At 39.6% G+C, this 20,415-nt stretch overlaps 1 protein-coding gene across 2 annotated transcripts in view; it reads left to right on the forward strand.

Annotated features, from left to right (window-relative positions):
* LOC133124141 (fibroblast growth factor 14) overlaps positions 1 to 20,196 on the forward strand; it is a 150,941-nt gene extending 130,745 nt beyond the window's left edge. For both annotated transcript variants that reach the window (XM_061235081.1, XM_061235080.1), the window contains exons 4-5: positions 17,448 to 17,646; positions 19,836 to 20,196. In XM_061235081.1, coding sequence (XP_061091065.1) covers positions 17,448 to 17,646; positions 19,836 to 19,975 — 339 coding nt within the window. In that variant the 3' untranslated portion in view covers positions 19,976 to 20,196. The remainder of the gene's footprint in view (positions 1 to 17,447; positions 17,647 to 19,835) is intronic.
* The last annotated feature ends 219 nt before the right edge of the window (positions 20,197 to 20,415 follow it).

Genomic DNA, 20,415 nt, shown 5'->3' on the forward strand with positions numbered 1-20,415 from the left:
TGCATCCAAGTTTATTCAAGCATTTCTGTAATTTAACATGAAGAATGAAAAGTTGTATTTTTCAAGTCAAATATTTAACATTATTTTTACATTACATTAATGGCATTTGGCAAAGGCTCTTATCCAGAGCAACCTACAGTTGATTCGACTAAGCAGGAGACAATCCTCCCTTGGAAGTATACAAGGTTAAGGGCCTTGCTCAAAGGCCCAGCGGGGATCAAACGACCGACCTCACGGGTCCCAGTCATGTACCTTAATCACTACGCTACAGGCCGCTCTGTATTTAACCCCTTAAGTTTTTTTACGGTGAAATTTTCAGTCACTATGGTAACAGGATATACCATTTGAAAGCGTTAAGACTCACGGTTCTATCTGTATAACCTATTTTAAGATGACATTGCTTTAGCGACAACAGTTCCTTATTTTGTAACGTGGGTGGCAAAACAAGTGTGGGGGACCTTACTTTCTCTGCATTTTGGAAATCCATATACTACAGGAAATAAGCTAATATCAGTGTCCCTTTCATGGCAAAGGTCCAGCGCATCAAATGCATAATAGTTTCTAATTCTAAAAACGTCCTAACTCAGAGAAATGTCACTAGAATGTCCATTGCTTACTGAGAATGTCTGTGGAACAATCATCATTGTTGTCCATTTTGCCGTTGCATACAAAAGTATTTTTACATGGGATTGTGATTATCTACGTTTTGATTAGGCTCTCACGAACAGGATGAGCCCAAGTACAAGCTTATCTGATCAGTATTGGTAATCCAGTTGCCTAGTAAATGCATGATCCCCATCCGTGAGCAAGAAATACAGTATAACTTCAGCTCGAAGAATCGACTAATAGTATGGTATTGATGCAACGACCGACAAGCATTTTAGCTAATGCTATTACATTTCCAGCGATGTATTGTTTGTTAGGCCTGTGTAATGAAACTAGCCTTTTCAATACGCACGCTGAGACTGTTAAACTTTGGCAAAAGCAGTTCTTGACATTTTATGACCAAAACGGTTGACGTTTTACAAAAAAAAATTTTTTTTGCAATGCCTACCGTAAATCCTCAAATTGTGTCCGGGATTCTATTTGAAGCCGGGCCTCGGATAATAGCCGGGGGCGTGGCCGATTCGGACAAATAAAGGCCGGCCCCCAAATACAAGCCGGGGTAATATTGCCGACCAGTTGGGCTATCATGAACACTAGAAGACATTGTTTCGATTTAACTCAATTAAATAAAAGAGCTCTTCTTAATATTTTATATTGTTGGTTGGTTTAATACTGTTGCCAATGAAAAGTCGTTGTCCTACACCATGGGTCGCCAATACATTGCTCTCACATACATAGCTACCAGTCGCTTGCCACCCCCTTCTGAGTAGCTTGCCAAAGGCTGAAGCAGTATACATTTAAACACAATTGTTGCCGCAAGGCATTCCAGCCTACGAATTTAATAAAAAATAAATCAGGCAAAATTTAAAATGAACTCAATTTAGGCTACTTGGCTACGCAATAAGGTTTCCATGTATTTACAGCACAGTGCACGTTCAATGAATGAATGAAAGCGGCTGCCTTGGCTCACAATAAACAGACGGGTGGAAATCCCGACACTCTTTCAACTACATAAAACTTAACAGTGAACCATCAAATACCCCCCAGATTTCAGTGTCCATCAGTCCCAACATTTAGCAATAGAATCAAACAGTCCAAAAGTAAATTAAATCCCAAACCAAAGCAAAAATATTTTGATATATATATTTCCAAACCAAACGCATGTCTCACAATAAAACGCACTTTAGGAAAAAAAGATCCTTAACTTGCTGTTATCTACGCTAATTTGTTATTGTTCATGAAGGCGTGTCTGGCAAGTTGTTATTTTATGGATTCTGGACTTGCATGTGATTTATTGTGTTTGAGAATATTTGCAATAAACTAAGTCTGTTAAGACTGACACTATGACTTACCAAACAGTGTTCCTGATTAGCCTACACTAATTGATTTCTGAACGGTTACAGGAAGTGTTGAACAGTGTTGGCCCACTTTAAGTGTAGCCTTTTACTTTATTTCTAAGAATAAAATTCTACAACAGAAGCCTAATAAGAAATAAAGGCCTGCCTCAAATAAAGGCCTGTGCTTTGTGCAGCCTAAGTAAATAAAAGCCACAATTTGAGGATTTACGGTATGTCTAAATAGTGGACTTCCTTTGTAGGACCACTGAGAAATCTTTCGTCTCTCTAGCCTCTTGAGAATTCTCGAGTTAATATTTCTGAGACTTTGAAAACACCTTTGGCTCCAATACAGAGGGAATTTTCATTGACCCCTTATATCAGTGAACATCTAAATATATTCTCAAAACATTTTATTATTATTCAGTGTGCTTATAAATAAGGAACAATTCTGCTTTTGAATAATAAATAGCATGTGACATTGTGGAATGTGTTTGACTTGTTGATGGAGGTTGCGTATTTGAAAATCAATGGACCTCAATCAATATATCATTATACAATAAGTTATTATTGTGATTATTGTACCTATTTTTTTTACAATCTTCTCGATCTGTTGTCTGAAGAAAGCAGAAGGAGAGGGAAGAGATAGGGGAAGGTGACAGCTGGGGCAAAGTGCAAACACGTTTTTCAGGATAAAAAGTGTTGGATAATTTAGTAAGCAAAATACAGCATTTTACATGTCATGAGACCCACAATAACATTTAGTTTCCATGTGTTCCAGAACAGGAGTGATACTTAAGGGGTGGTAATTACTGTTTAATAATTATTACAGCTATACGTTTTATAATATATGGCAAATGTTTAGGATGTTCTCTTAGCAGTGAAAGATAAATATTTGGGAACATGCTCAATATTCTTGAGGTAATTGCATACAGTGGGGGTGACAATACTGCAAATGGAGGAAAATAAATATGTATGTGTCCTCATTTAGACATCCAGGAGAATAAATGCATTAATAAAGATAAGCATGTTAACTGAAAAGGTGTTATTGGCATTTAAAAATATACTGTCATAAAAACAAGACATTATGTAGTCCATAATACATTCTGCCAGAGAGAGCTCGCTGTGGCATATTGATATATTGTCAGTGTATGTTGATTTATTTTTTGACATCTCAGCCCATGAGACATAAAGACATCTCAGTGAGCAGTACTGTATCAGGTGTATTGATTCTCATTAACTCATCCCCCTCAACTCCTGTATCCCTCGAAGGGCCCATGCCTTGGTGGACAATGTCAGAGTGGAATATTGCTACAATGAAGATGTAGGATAAAGTATATCAGGTCAGCATGTAATCATTGATCATATTTATGAAGAAGTTGGTGGAAATATCACATTTATGAGCAGAATCCCGCACATTGGGAAAGGTGGTGTACTGCATACAACTGTGGTAGACAATTAGAAGCTAGTTTCTAATGCACAAAATGCTATCTGTGTGAACCAAAATTTAGTAGAAAAACAGTCAGGTCTATATATTTGGAAATTGACTCCGTTATTGTTATTTTAGCTGTCTACCACGGGATATTGGAGTTGGAATTAAATAATGAATATGACTTTCAGCTTTAATTCAGCTTAGTCCCCCCAATATTAGGGGCTCAAACATAACGGGACAAATTAACATAAGCATAGATTATATAGTCAAACAATTCCGGGTCCAAGGTATCAAATGAGCTGCAAACCGTCATGCTGCTGCCATATAAACAGTAGATATGGATTGATAACTTCAAGGGTTGTTTCTACTGAATAACCATCCTACTGAACCCAATGGAAAAATTCTATGTTTATTATTATAAACAGTAAACAATTTAAACATATGGCTTTGCTTTAATATTTGCAGAAAGGTCTCATGTTGAATTCGATACCATTTAGAGTTCAGGGTTGCTTTCGATCACATACAGATTCATTATAACAGACATTTAAACCAGGGGTGCCCAATTTTTCCCACACCACTGTATACACAGTAAAATGTCCAAAGCTATTTCAACTATATCCTCCTAAGACCTGGCGTACACATGCGTGGACTCCACATTTTGGGCTGTACAACCATAATACTTAATTCTTAAGACCGAGAGTCCACATATGTGGACATCATTTTTCTCAAAAACTACATCATGTCAAAAGATGATGCTTAGTTTTTATACTTATCAGGTCCCAATAAGCCCAAATAGCAAAGAGAAATTAAAAAATGCATACCAAAAAAGAGTGCGGGTCTTAGGAGGTTAAAGCACAGTTTATATGAGTCCAGTAGGGATCACATGTACACTGTAAAAGCTGATTTTATTTAATTTCATATTTTTATTGTGATTAGTGTTTGCTTCACTCAAGCTTCCTCACTCAGTCTGTCATCGCAATACAAGATCTGGCAAAGATATTTAGACAACGGCAGCTTTGAAAATCACATTTTTAAAAAATCCTGCAGTGGATGGATTAATAAAATGCAATTATATAGAATTATGGTGTAGTTTCCCTTTAATATATGTCAAATCCGTATTATGGTGAATCTCTCGGACATGTGATTCTACTGGTCGATCAATCCATACACAACATGTCACCTTGTTCACATTAACGATTCATGCCTTGAAGTGTGTCATGCTCACTCTACTAGGACAGAGCACCAAAAGATAATTGATTATTGCTATCATCATCCTAAAGGGCGCAAGACTGAATTCACAAGCAGAGTTTTTTCCTATAAATTTACCTCTGTAAACAACCCCCATATGACTTTCTGTCAATGTATAAACATCAGTAGTGGCTACATATTTAGTCATGAAAGATGTCCCTAGACTAAATTCATCCTTTAGACTCCTCCAGTTGTAACTGAAGGCACTTTTTTCAAGACAAATATTGTCTTACCCCCCTGAGATGATGCCCCCCTGACTCGTGCATGAGTCAAATCGAGACGGATAAGATTGGGTTTGGCTGTCTCCTCCTTCTTCACATGAGTCTTCAGGATCTCCTACACATTTAGCCATGCTTGGCAGAACAGTGCGACATTGATTCTAATCCAGTGTGATTTGTGAGTATAATAGCAGCCTAATTAAATCAAGCCGCTCACATCATGCGCCAGCTTTTCTTCTCCCCGCTGACATTCGTCAGTCTTAAGTCACTTCTGATACCGAACGCGTTCTGCGTTTGTGTCGCGGGGGTACATTGTTTCCGTTTCCGAGGGGGCGGAAACATCGATTTCGACTGGGTTTGACACACAATGATTAGACGGTAGATCTGCATTAGCTTGACATGTGGGTAATGCGCAATAGCTTGACGTCTGCTTAAAATGTAGTCTTCAATTTGTCATAATCCATTGGAAAAATATCAGGAGTCAGAAAATTTATAGGAAAGCCGTTTTAAGATGGAAAAGGTGAAAAAGGCATAATAGCTGTATAAAACAGCATTTCCTATTTTTAAATGAGATGCTCTTGTATATTATATGTGGACATTCACTAACTGGGAAATTTCTGGGATTTCAGAGGTGTAATAGTTAAGGCTGACTTGTGGATGACTATTGTGAGGAGCAGTGGAATGGACAGTAGTCATGTATGACTACTCTCCATGAGAAACATTCAAAGGAGTGACTTATCAAATGTTAAATCACTCCTTACTTAAAACCAAACCAACAGCAAAACCAAAGTGTTCAGTATATTCATTGTGTCAGAGATGCCAAACTCATAACCTAGAATCACTTGTAACCTAGAAAAACAGAAGTGCTTCACAGTCATTAAAACAGCATCATAAACAATAAAGTTTGAATCTAAGTTACTGAAATGTTCTTTATAAATGAAGTTGTGACTTATTGTGATATATTGCCACTGCTGTGCTCCTTTTTGTGTATTATTGCATAAATATTTACTGGGTAAATGCATAGCTGCTTGTGTAATGATTAAGTAACTAATTTATTTCAAAGGTAAGTACTATGAAACAAAGTCGGTACCATGAACCATGAGAAATCAAATATTACCGGTAAATACTAGGTGATTAACGGGCTGTGATTATGCAGAACTGCTGCTCACTGGTGTTTTTTGTTTTTCACACCATTCTCTGCAAATTCTAGAGACTGTTGTGTGTGATGATTCCAGAAGATCAGCAGTATCTGAGATATTAAAACCACCATGCCTGGCACCAACAATCATTCCACGGTCCATTCTGACATTTGGTCTGAAAAACAGCTGAACCTCTTTACCACATCTGCATGCTTTTATGCATTTCGTTGCTGCCACATGATTGGCTGATTAAATATTTGCAGTAACAAGCTGGTCTACAGGTCTACCAAATAGAGTACTCATTGAGTGTACAGTGAGGTCCATAAGTATTTTAAAATGTCTGTTCTTTTGAGGTTTGGGGATGGCCTTTTTTCTTTGTAAACCTTGGTGGAATAAACTATTGGAAATTCTACAAGAACATGATTTTTCTTTTTTTTAATTTCAGTTCAGGTATATCTAACACCACACACACATTTCATAGGCACTTCATTCTTTATAAAGCCAAATATTCTTCCAGGAAAATAAAACAAAAACTGCCAGGGTCCCACATACACAAACACACACATTCCATGTTCAGTATTTATTCTCCAACTGTAGACTGCAATTTTTGTTTTTACCTTCTCAGACTTGTATGCTAAATGAACAGGTCAAAGATACACAATGTACCAGTCTTTTCATGTGTACAGATGGCTGACATTTGGCAGAACTGAAATGTCTAAACCATAATGTTCCCAGTAGAAAGGTGGTCTCTGGATGGTGTAGTGGATGGGAGAAGTGTATCAAAATTGGGTCTGCTTACAGTGTCTTGCCCACCTCACAACTTGTCAAAATACCTGATATGCGCCGCTGGAGGTCTGTCTCACCCATAGCCTCTGTTTTGAAGCGTTTTCTCACTTTAATTGGCTGAATGAAACATAGGTACTTCGAATCATTCAATTTCTTTTCCCCAAAGCTTTCCAAGACTTTTCTTTTACCAATTTAGCTTGGACTTAAAATACCTGGATCCAATCAAATGTGTGTAGTTGCTTCAATTGGGTCAAACGAAAACAATCAATCTCAGATTTATCCAAGACCATAAAATACATTTCTCAACTAGGGATTGGCCCCATGAGATTGAGTTTGCAGTATTTGTGTGCAAAATTATTGAACATATTTTGCAGTAGCATCATTTCAGTTGCTTTATATTATTCCATTCTTTTTTAGAGGAAACATTGCATTTGTAGACTAGTTTCAAATATGTATTTGGTCAGCTTCAAGACTTGTCAGGGAAGCAGTGATTAAGTAAAATATGTTTAAAACAGAAATGTATGAATCCAGCCATTTTAACAGTCAACACCCTTGCTTAATGTCCGACCAAACACAAGTGTATCAACAGTTAACTTAACCAACATGTTTGATTTAATTAGGTAATTATTATCAATTATATCAAAGATATCAATTATCAATTAAATTACTGAATTAATTGATAGGCCGAGTAACTTGTTGGATCAACCTTCAATATCAGATTACAACCAGTTTAAAATTAAGAAATGTATTAAGTAAAAAAAATATGCACATCTAATCTAAACACCTTAAACAATGAAGGTTACAAATACAAGCAAGTAACAGTCACAAAGGAAATAATTGGAAGACAATACCAAACCACAGCTTGTTTCCTCCCAAAGTGGTGTCCAAGGTGTAGGACTTGGATGCCAACTTCAAACTCAAACTAAAAAGTAAGCTCTGTTGCCAGGTGTGGGGTCTTAATAGTAGGAGACAGGATTGGCATCGAACAAACCTCATGCTGATCTATCGAAACGGATACACACGCACACATTTTCACCTCAGATGGCTGACCCCCCAGTTTCCTGTGGCCAAATGGTAAATTACAATTACACTAATTACCACCCCTGTAAGGTGATCAGTCCTTCACATCAACATGACTTTGAAGAGAATTTACAAACTAATGAGAGACAAAGGGAGGCAACAGACCGCAACAGACATTGACATTAACAAAGTGTGTGTTTCAATCAATCTCAAGATGAGAATGTCCACCTTGGATTACTGTCAAGGAACAGCAGCCCATCTTTTGGGATACAATCCAGCAGACTGTGCTGAGGTTCCAGCATTGTAGTGGAGGCTTCGCCATACCTCCAGCAGTGTCCATCAACTGATGCGTCTCCTCTTTTTTGTCCTGTCTTTATCTGGCATGAGGAAGTTCTGTAGACATTTGTGCTGTGCTTAGGGTGATGTTTTGTCCAGTCAATCTCAATAGACAGTCCTTTCGAGCCAGTCTCCCTCCTGGGGACCCTATAAGCAGCATACTATCTTTTCCACACTCCTTTTTTGAGCTCCATTACCTTGTTGGATTATTTTCCGTCTGGCTTGTGATCCAGTCAGCACACAGTCCACCCTTGTGTCCATTGCTTCAGGCTGTGCAGGAACAGTCCAGGGAGGAGGGGATCCCTCTCTTGTAGCTTGAGCAGAGGGATGAATCTGCAGCACACCTTAGATGAGCCAGTCCTTTTCGTCTGTGTCTGACCCTCAAGTAATGTAATGTAATTTAATTTAATGTAATGTAATGAAGCGCTGCAGTCCCACAGGTGGGTTTCTCCCTTTTAGTGGGCATGGGAGTGGTAAGGGGAGCCCAGCATTTTCCCTGTATTTTCATCATGCTGTAGGGATATAGCAGGGTGGTGTCTGTGGCATCTTGTCCATGTGGAGAGAGTTTTCCAGAGAGAATGCAGCAAAGTACCTGAACATTGCATTACCTAACATACAATAGTCGAGAACAAGAGACCATAATGTTTCAAATTGTGTCCTGCCAAGGTCATTTATTGACTCCAAAAGCCCACGTACCTCTAAGGAAATAATTCCCACATTTCCTGAAAAACAATACACTGCGAGCAAACCTCCCCTGTACATTTGGGATTGACGGCATATGCTGATACGTCATGCATTTCTTTCCTTTGTGACTGGTGGATCTTTAACATAATTTAATCTCAGTAATTAATTTCACCAGAGATTGTACAACTGATGTAGGTTTAACACAGTTTGCTCAAAATCTTATCTCGGTGGAACCTCCAATATGTCGAGGAAACGAGGATGAAGTACAATTTGTTTTAAAAAAGCAATTTATGAATCCAATCGTTTTAACTGTCGACATCCTTGCTAAATGATCGCCACTCTGAATACCGAATATGTCAGGTTTTGTATTTTTCTGTTATCTGTAATTCTTTAGCGTTTCCGTTTATTATATTCCTCTGTGCTCACCGTAGTCTGTCTGTCTTGACATTCGTTTCTGGATTCTGTTTTTGTTTAGCTTGCCCGTTTGTTAGCGATCCTTTGCCTGTGACTTCGACTTTGTTTTGGATTACCCCTGCTATCTTTGTTTGCTGGTGTGTTGACTGCCTGGACACTTAATTACAAACTGCCTATTCGCTGCTGATTCCGTTTGCTGGCTATCGACTCCTGCCTGTATTCTCTTTTTTTATTGCAAAAAAAGTTTACAATAAAAATTCTGAACTCTACTCTGTGGTCTTGCTACTGGGTCCTGTTGTTATGAGCCCTGACAGAATAGATGTGCATCAGCAGTTAAAACACCTCGCTTAACCAACATGCAAAATATATTTATTTGATTTAATTTGCCTCATAATCAAAATATCAATTAAATCACGAAATTCAGTGACAGGCAGATCAACCTTTATCACAATTGACAATTTACAACAAGATTAAAATTAAGAAATTCATGTTACAAAACATATACACATCTAATCTAAGGATGTGGTTAATCTACCTAAAAAATGAAGGTTACTGACACAGACTAGTAACAGTCACAAAGGAAATGGAAGACAATACCGAACCGAGGGTTCTTCCTGCCAATGTTGTACCAAGAAAGGCAAACTCCAATCTCAAAGGCAAATATTACAAAAAGACCGTGGATTAAATGTGGTAAACCAGACCAAGATGCTGGACTTGTTTGCCAACTTCCAACTCAAAAACTAATACGTTTTTGAGCCTAGTTCTTTTGCCAGGTTTGGGATCTCAATAGTAGGAGGTGCATCATTTGTATATCAGCATTTCCTATGGTGAATTAGGAATTAGTTCCCAAACAGGCTGTTGCGATTGACACTTCCATAGGAGTAAAGTAGGGTTCATTTCGATGTAATGCGGCAACTATTTCTTGCAAAATATTTTTACAAACTGAGACATGTACAAAGATGACAGTGCACTTTTTTTTTTACAGATGTTTAATACATTAGTAATAGCTATATAATAATAAATCTTTCACGCTCTCAAAAAGTAACACTTTCAATCATGATTGTTATGAATGTTTCATATGTCATTAATAACTATATAATATGAAATATCACTAGCAGAAGTTATTAATATTGGGGTTTCTGAGACTCTAACAGGGATGGGCCTGGCAGCTAGATACAGTACAGCCAATCAAATTACTCCGTGTCATACCGCTATCCCTGTAAGAAGAGGTGGCAGATGCAAGGCAGGCAATTAGACAGAAGGGCACTCAGATTTCACTACTGTTTACTTAATCAGCAGGATCATTAATCTGGGCACCTGAAACAGCTGTGGCTGGAAGGCTTAGTGGGCTGCCTGTCTGACCCTTCCGCCAGTGTCTCTGCTGTTTTCAGCTCCCGCTCAGCTGGCAAAACTCCTGGGCAGGCACTAGAGACCCCCAGGTGCAGGCACTGGAGACCCCCATGTCAAAGCTACTGTCAGGTATATTCCCCAGGCTTCATAAGTAAACTGAAGATTTGATTAATAAAAAAACCCCCGCAGAAGAAGAAAGCTCAAAAACACACGGGAAGGCTTAGTCATGTGTAATGTTATTAAAAGTATTATTACAGTTTTTCATGATGAGACACAAGTATTTTTGCTGGTTTACTGACACCTAATGTGTACTGGTTCTGAACATGAATGGACATACGATTATCTTTTTTACTCCATTTTTTACTCTTCTTAGGCATCAGTATATTGATTTCATTTGTGACCACTGATACATGCAGCCGTAAAACAGTATTATCCAGCTGTATGACGTGTAACAACATAAGCAACATAAATAAATTATGAATGCATGTTTTTTTCACAAGCAGACAACATTACTTGAATGTACATGCTAACTGGGTACATTAGCGAAACCCAGCTGAATCAGGTCAGGTTGCAAGAGGCTAAACAATTTGAACAAATACCTTTTGTAACCCTTCAAACTTGTTGGGGAAAACATTTTGAGAGAGTGTGGTATGCAAAAAGAAGTCTTTATCATGACAAGGGGAACATTAGCCCTCTTTCACAGCACAACACTGGAACTTTCAAGTGCATTTACATATTTCAGAATGTCAAAATGCTGTGCTTACTCAAACTCTAATTTCAAATGTCAGTGCAGATTGCCAAGCACAGGCCAGGGATTGCATTGTGTGGAGGTAAAAGCCACTTTGATAGACAAATGGCTGAAATTTGCCCGTTGCATTTTTATTCCAACTTGGCAGTTTATTTTGAATACCTCCCTTTGGCCAACTGCTTCACTGCGCTGCCATCTCCGAGGTTAAATGGGGACGCATTTGAAACGGCAATGAAAAATGGAACAGTCTAGCCATGCAGATCTTTTGGATACATATGCAACCAGAAAACATTGTCCAGGGAGAAAGGCATTTAAGAGGTGTGATAGATGTAACCACCTTTTAATTAATTAAAACAATTGGAAGTTATATTTGTCCAGAATATACAAATCATCCTCATTTCAGTTCAACAGCTCAAAGCTAAACAGATATACAGTGACTGACTTTTTTCCAATGTAAATGTCATTTGACGTATCAAGCTAGATTTTGAGTTCCCTGGTCGATTATGTTGCCCCAGTACTATCCTAGGTTCATTCGACTCATCCAATTTAATTTGGAGAGCAAAAGGACTGGTGTTAAATCTGCCCCCAAGAGAGACTTTTCTTTAAATCTGTCAGAATTAAGCCTCATAGCTTTGCTGGATGGGACAGACCAGTCTGGTATTATCTGATATAGAGAAGATGATCCCTTAGATCCTCAGGATTTATGCTGAAATCAGTCACATGAGTCTGAGCACAGATTGATATAGATTTGGCTGTGAAAACTTGAACATCATGTGATGATTCATCTGGCTCAGTATGCTGCTATCCCATATTGGGAAAGCCTTACCAGCATTATACTGGTAGAGTATACTGACTCACTGTATCCAGTTAGTTACTTCTGTGGCTTTGGTAAGAGCAGAAACCATTTCAGTAAATACAAAATAAAACGTTAATTTAACTCTAACAGAGTCTGCAAGGCCAAGAGGGATCAAATGCACTCTATAATACTTTAATCATTTTACTGTGTATTACTTTTTGCATCATACATGACTTAGGCAATATACTAAGCTAATTATCTTAACTGAACCAAATGGACTGCCTTTGTCGAATAATAACCTCAGTCATTGCTATCCTCATTAGAGGGAATACTGTATATAGGAAAAGAGTCAACATGCAGTTTCAGTGCCCTGCTGGAAAAGTGTGTGATTAAGTGGACCTGCAGACTTCTCACAGATTAGAAGTGACTGTTGCAGAGAGGCACAGATGCATCTGAAAATGATCATCTAGCCTCAATTTAGAGATCAGCGTGTGTGTGGGGGCCTGTAAGGCACCCCCGGTGTTTGGCAGGAGAACAAAGGGCATTAGCATGGGGGCCACGGTCCAGAGTCTGCCGGTTGACCTATCTGTTCTTGGACGTGGCGGCCCTCTGTAGACCACCAAAGCAGGCATAAACTGAACCAGGTGCCTCACTCCTTTTCCAACTGCTGCACAGAAAAATGCTAAACGCTAAAAGATAACTCTGACTGTGTATATTTTACATAGACCAAGTACATCAAGTGTGGACTCCTACAAACTCTACGAGATTTGAACAGTGAGAACAGTGTGTGCCTAGTGGTCATGAGGGGGTGTTTTCAATCGATTGGAACAGGGCTTTATCTTTCGTCAGGCGGCTCACTCAAATTGAAGCTATAAGCTTTCAAAGGAGCCCAGATTTGTAGCTCTCGATAAAGCCAAGGCTGAGAAAATCAAACTCAGGACCTACCATATCGACACGGAAATCAAAAATTATTCTTGAGTGTATGCCAAGCAAGCCATCATCCTTTCAGAAAGGTTGGTTTTTATCTATTTTTCTTCCACATGAAATTAAATTCAAACATGGAAAATGCAATATTTGTAAAATGTACAACATGGATGCATGGATTTTGGTAAAAATGACTATTTATGTCCAAATATCTGATATGTATGTGGTAATGTATGTGTTTGCAAGCAATTAATACAAAGCAAAACTTGCAGTGTAAGATCAACATACATCCAAAAGCTCACCAGACCCTACATGCCCGCCAGACCTCTCTGTTTGCTACCTGTGGATGGCTGGTGCCTCCCCTCCTCACACCTGCACTACCCAGTCAGGACTGCTCTCTCTTCTGACCCCACAGTGGTGGAATGACCTTCCTGTGGAGGTCAGAACAGCAGAGTCTTTGACCACCTTCAAGTGCAAACTGAAGACCTACCATTTCAGGCTGCACTTTTCCCCTCCCGTCCCTACCTCCCTGTATTTTCTAGTTAGCCACATATACTGCTACGATTGCACTTCAAGTTTATAGGCGATCACACTAGCACTCTAGAACCTTACTTCCCTCTTGGGTTTTCAGTGCATTTGTCCCTGGTTATGATTTGCACTTTATTGTGCATCGTTCTGGATTAGAGCATCTGGCAAATAATGTAATGCATTGTCAATAAGCCATGTTACACTTCAAACACTTGATCAGAACATGAACAATGATGGACACAGCCATCAATGCTAAATGCATGATTTACTGTATGTCTCCTCCTGGTTGTTTGGAGGAGCTTAGCTGCTGCATAAGATCAAACAGCATGGTCAAATCTAATCCTTTGATGAGTTGATAAGTTTACCATTGTACTTACAGAAGAGATTAGTAGTATAGTTCCTCAATACATGGAATGAATGGCTCAATGCAACTATGTCTGACCATTGCAGTATCTGTGGCCACAAGGGATCAAAGACATAAACAGCTTCACTGAGACTCTTGGAGTGAGACCTGGGTTTTTCCAGGAATCTGGTCTGAACAGGGGCAGAGGAAACCGGACAAGGCAGAGAGATACAGTGTATACATATGAATTAGCCACTATGTTCATCCATCCATCGTGAGGGGGTGTTTTGCATTGTGTTGTCCGGCGGTTGTTCCTTTCTTGGGCCTTTGCCTGTACCTTCTTGCAGTCAGCTAGCCGTAGTTGTTTCCACATCGGGTGAAGCACAATCAGACGTAGTCAGTCACTGCCAGTGAGCTGCGAGTCTTAGATGTGAGCAGAGCTACACAGGGTTGTGAGAACTCTGGAGGATTCTGGACTCATGGACACTGCACAGTGTGGCCTAGTGCCAGAGACAGGTCCTTGCTTGGGAAAACGGGATATGTGGGGTGAAGAGAATCTTAACACCTGCGCTCAGTGACAGGGCTTAAGAATGCTGCCATCATCTGTGTGCATCAGCTTCTTAAAGAGACAGTCACTGTTTGTTTGGCTTCAGACAGATAGCATTAAAAATTTACTTTGCTTGCCAGTGACAAATTGCACTGAATTTAAATTTACACCAGTCATGTTTGTCTCGCTCTAGTCTTACATGGATTTATGTCTATCATAGGTAGGCTTTCCTGACCCCCCCCCCCCCCCCCAACCTTCCCTCCCTTCCCTCTCCCATGTTCCAGTGCCCCGCCCTTCCCTACATCACACAAGAAGTCGAGTTCTGATTCGCTCAGTAGAGACGTGGGAAGACAGGCTCATTATCTCTATCCAAACCATGATGCTCCTCTCAGTCAACATCCAAGGTCAGTGGTGGCTACGCGGTCACAAGCTGAGCCGAATGGAGAGGCAGAACCACTGGAGTGCAGTGGAGAGGGGGAGGCGACCAACACCGTGATTGTGACCGTTGTCCCTCTGCTCTCTGTCTCTATTCAAATCTCAACTGAAGTACCGGATGCTCAGCTACAAGTAGAAGCACACAGGAAACCCTTAAAACATAAGTATCCATCCACGCTATTATGGCTCATCTGATTAAAAAATAAATAAAATAAAAATAAACATTTAATCATTGGAGGCGGCACGGATGGTGCAGTGGGTAGCACTGCCGCCTCACAGCAAGGAGGTCCTGGGTTCGAATCCCCGTCGGCCGGGGCCTCTCTGTGCGGAGTTTGCATGTTCTCCCCGTGTCTGCGTGGGTTTCCTCCGGGTACTCCGGTTTCCTCCCACAGTCCAAAGACATGCAGGTTAGGCCAATTGGAGAGTCTAAATTGCCCGTAGGCATGAGTGTGTGAGTGAATGGTGCGTGTGCCCTGCGATGGACTGGCGACCTGTCCAGGGTGTATTCCTGCCTTTCGCCCAATGTATGCTGGGATAGGCTCCAGCCCCCCTGCGACCCTGTTCAGGATAAGCGGGTTCAGATAATGGATGGATGGATGGATGGATTTAATCATTGGAGTGGGGATGTGACATTTTTCAGACATTCTACTACATTTACTTAAAACTTAATATTCATGTAAAATTTTATATGGTAATGAGTTTAGACATTGGATCCTAACAACTATGATGCAAACATAATAACTACTTCTTCACAGTATTTGCTGATTTATCACACTGTATGATGCATTGGATGCATAAGAGAAACACAGCCTGATCTGTTTTATGTGTATAAAACACAGAAAATTTGACTACTATACAAAAAAGCGATATAGTTATTGGTTTACTTCCTCTGGGGAAAAAAATATCTTCTGTCATTTTAGACGTGTAAGTGAAAAAAAATATTGCTATGGCAACCCAGGAAGAGGGGTTAAAGGAGGTTGAAAGATGCCGTCAGAAGGAGCATGGTATGACAAGAAAATCAGCAAGTGACAGATAGAAGCAGAGGAGAGACTGTTCTTCTTTGATGAAATTTGCAAAACAAGGCTAAATGTAAAGAGGGCAAAAACACCTCAAAATTGTCTTGATTTATGAGACATGGTGAAATGAAAACAATAACAGAGCTTTCTGTCTTTCAGGTGCCTGTTCAAAAAGGGGTCGTTTTCATATTTTATAATGAATACATTCTGGTAATCAATATAAAAATATGAATAGGCTTGACGCAGTGTTCAGTTTGGCTGGTAGCATATGGTGGATGAGCCTACAATTATGCTCTACACTGTCAATATCTGTATTTTGCAGTTCCACTTAAAACCTTTTTTTTTTGCATTGAAAAATTGTGCACATTTTATCGACACTATTTCAAATTGTGGATACATGCACTCAGAGACCCCTCGCAACCATGTGTGTGAAGTAAATAGTTCTTGAGATTTTGACACTATTATGGGTGGCCTGTAGCTGGGACCGGCAAGGGTAGCGGTTTGATCCCCGGTGTAGCCACAATAAGATCCACACAGCCGTTGGGCCCTTGAGCAAGGCCCTTAACCCTGCATTGCTCCAGGGGAGGATTGTCTCCTGCTTAGTTTAATTAACTGTATGTCGCTCTGGATAAGAGCGTATGCCAAATGCCATTAATGTTAATGTTATTATAAAACTAGTACAAAATAGGTGGAAATTTCCCTCTAGGGGAGCAAAGTGGAAAGGGTTAACTAGTCTGAAATCCATCGTGCACATTCTCATTTTGAGCATTATTAAAAAAGAAAATAACAGCGGGTTCTCTGTCAACTTAACTTTATATACAGTACTACTCATGGCAGTAGGCATGCTGTATACTGCATTGGTGTCTTTGAAGGGCTTGCGCTTCCTGTTTTACTCATGTTAAAGAAAGGAAAATAGGGTTGACGTTTTATATGCAACGTGTGCTATCATTTGCAATTGTAATAAAGGATGTAATTAGTTTTAATAACTGGCTTTGTGTCAGATTGTCCATCACAGAAATTATCCAAAGCTATTGGAATACCCAGGCAAGCTGTCTGTCCTGCAATAAATGATCCGGCTAATTACTGGAACTAGCCAACCAACGATATGTCTCACCTGGCAATAACGGCCTGTAATTAATTACATAATAGGAATTCAGACAGCCATGGAAATGGAACCATTTTGCCTTAATCAGTCTCAAAGTTTGCCTCTTTTTACAATTTTTTAAATACTGGCTCCCATTCATTCAGATGATTTAAGTAGAGAATATGGCCTCCAAAACCATCATTACAGTAGTAGTAACTATTGGTAAAATAGTTGGAGGATTGGAGGATTTCAATCATTTATTCATTTGACCAAGTGAATTACACTGAGATGGTGTAGATTAGAGTCTCTCTGTACACAAACTATTTTCTGAGTCTGCTTGCCTTAAAATTTTAAGGTAAATTATTTTGTGATCGCACAAGGATATCGACAGTATTTACACTGAAGTTGAACGTCAGCACAGGCTGGACTTGACCTTTTACATCTTTGTTTGTCTTGCAGGAACTCTTTACAGCAGAATGCAAGTTCAAAGAGTCAGTATTTGAAAACTACTATGTGATCTACTCGTCCATGTTGTACAGACAGCAGGAGTCGGGTAGAGCTTGGTTCCTAGGTCTTAATAAAGAGGGCCAAGCCATGAAGGGAAATCGAGTGAAGAAAACAAAACCAGCTGCTCACTTCCTGCCCAAGCCATTAGAAGGTAAAGTACTTCTTGTTTCCTGTCAAGGATAATGTGATAAGACTGTTGTGATCAATCACAGAGTATGCTGGATGTACAGTATGCTTATGGGAATGATCATAAACATTATTCTACTCTGATGAAATACATGTGTGGTATTAGCGCCCCTTTCTGTTTTCTACCACTGAGGTGACATCTGACTTTCCTTTTATTTTATTATTCCTGTTTAGGGCTTACCATTTCCACCCACCACTCCTTCCTGTTTTCTATTAGCTCAGTAGTTCAGCCTATGGGTCATATTGAACAGTTATTTTTACACGTTATTACATTAGCCTTTTCTGGAAAATGAATAGCATGTTGATGGGTATAATCACCTTGCCTTTGGATTCACATATTACATAAAAGCCTCATCACCTAACTGAATTTGAAAAAATTTAGGGCTGTCATGAAAATGCGAGAGTGAATCAGCCATTAAATAAAATAACCTCAACATTTGGCTTTAATGAGCGCACTGGACTTTGCCATTTTTGTGCAAATAAAGCATGTATGCACACTCGCATGTACACACTCAAACTGCTCATGTTATTCTGGGGAGGCACACGTAGACCACTGCTGTATGAGAGCCCAAGAGTTGTGACTGCAGATATTGCACAGGTCACCTTTACATACGCTGTCTATGGGCAATCCGTTCCTAAGACAGGTAAGAACATAACTGCTTATTTATGACCACACCATGAAATATAGTCTGCCATCCTGAAAATGATGGTCATCTTCTCCTTCACATGTCATTTGTAATGATATGTGGAACCACGATTTATGAGTTTCCTTGTACAGACGACAGAAGACGTATGTTTCTATTTGGCTGTGAAATGTTGATGGCCTACAGAATATGTTCAGACAATGGCATGCATGGGTCTGTGTTCTTGCTGGTTTGTGTCCACTCTACTAAATTATCTTATAACCACATTGTACATTACACCTACAGTACTATGTCTACAGTAAGATTATTATCAAGACAAATATGAGCAGGGAATTTGGAAATATTTCTCACAATTAAAATTACATTTGCCTTTATAAGGCTTTAATAAAATAATAATAAATCCAGCCTGAGCATGAAATTACTACTTTATTGAGAATCATTATTTTAACGCTGCGAATGAAGGGTTTTATTGAAGCATGCTCAGTCATACAGCATATGCTTTCTTGTCTGGTTTTTAATTTAGAACATAACTCAGTTTTACACACCATAACACATAAAGAGCTTAGGAATATCACACATAATGTCTGAATCATTTTACGTTCATATATAAGGAGGCCTAAATAATAATGTAGAATGTGACCCATATTGTAAAGTATTGCAAAAACAGCCATTAGAGACTATGATATGGTTTAATTATCTCCATATTTTACACTCAGGACAGTGAGTATGACAGTCTAAACAAGTCCAGCCACCCAGAAAGAAGAACAGTTAGTTATTTACCTTTTTCTGCTCTGTATCAATTATCACCTGCCATGTTCTGAAATGGCTACTGATAACTCAAGCACATCTTCTTGGCAGACGTCACTGTAGATCAGTGCTAAAACACAGTCCTGTGAATTTGGGCTGCGTGCAGCCAATATCTTGATTGATTAAGGTGGTTGAACACATGCGTCTAAATTCCTAAATTCATATTTTGTCTCAATATTATTAAAATAAAGCAGATTCCCAAACTTTTACCCAGGGCCCTTTTCCTTATTTAATAATATATAAACAGTAAGCATAAATCTTGTTTGAAAATGTGCAGAAAGGTCTCATGTTTAACTCTGTACCATTAGAGTTCAGGTTTGCTTTCGATCACACACAGATTCATTATAACAGACATTTAAACCAGGGGTGCCCACATTTTTGCACCCCACTGTATATGGACACATACACTATTTATTCCATTTCCACTTCCCAATTTATAAAAATTCCAAAACAAAAATACACAGCAGTGAAATACTCATTGAGCATTTTATGAGGTAGACCTGTACACCAGAAGACCAATATGTCTAAAAAATAAGTCACTCACTGACTGTATTTGTCATTACACATTTTTAGAACATATTGCAGTATATACAAGTGAAGGACAACTAACAACAAATGTTCATGGTTTTCAGAGAAGTAAAATGGCTGTCTGGGGCCTCTCCCGGGCTCACCTTGTAACCTGGTCTCTTCCTGTCTCCCACAGTTGCCATGTACAGAGAGCCGTCATTGCATGATATTGGGGAAACTGCCCCGAAAGCCGGGATACCCCCCAGTAAAAGCACAAGCGAGCCTGTGGTGATGAACGGCGGAAAACCGGTCAGCAAGCCCACCAAGCCCACATAGCCAGGCCTGCAGACGCGGTGTTGACTAGCAAAGACGGAGTTCACTTTCAGCTCAGACTCAGACTCTCTCTCTGTCTCTTTCTGTCTGTGGATATCAGGTTTCAGGCAAAAACTCTCCCTCCTCAACCTTCTGTTCTAAGCCGTCTCATCGTCAGCGGAACGTTGCGGAAGCGTGAGCGGGAAACCCGCGAAAGAAAAGGTGGGGGGAGACAAATTGGATAACCAGCTAGACTCTGACCATGGAATGCTGTACCAGATATGGAATGCCTTTTTAAATATTTTGTTCTGTAACTGTGACAATCCATGAGAATGATGTAATTTCACAGACACACGTGATACCTTGCCTGCTGATGGTTTCCCATAATTCCCTCTTTTCAGCCCCCTGACCCCTGACCCCTGACCCCCCCACCCCCCACCCCATGTGCAGCAGAGACCATGTAA

This window comes from Conger conger, chromosome 3 (genome assembly GCF_963514075.1).
Source record: "Conger conger chromosome 3, fConCon1.1, whole genome shotgun sequence".
NCBI lineage: Eukaryota > Metazoa > Chordata > Actinopteri > Anguilliformes > Congridae > Conger > Conger conger.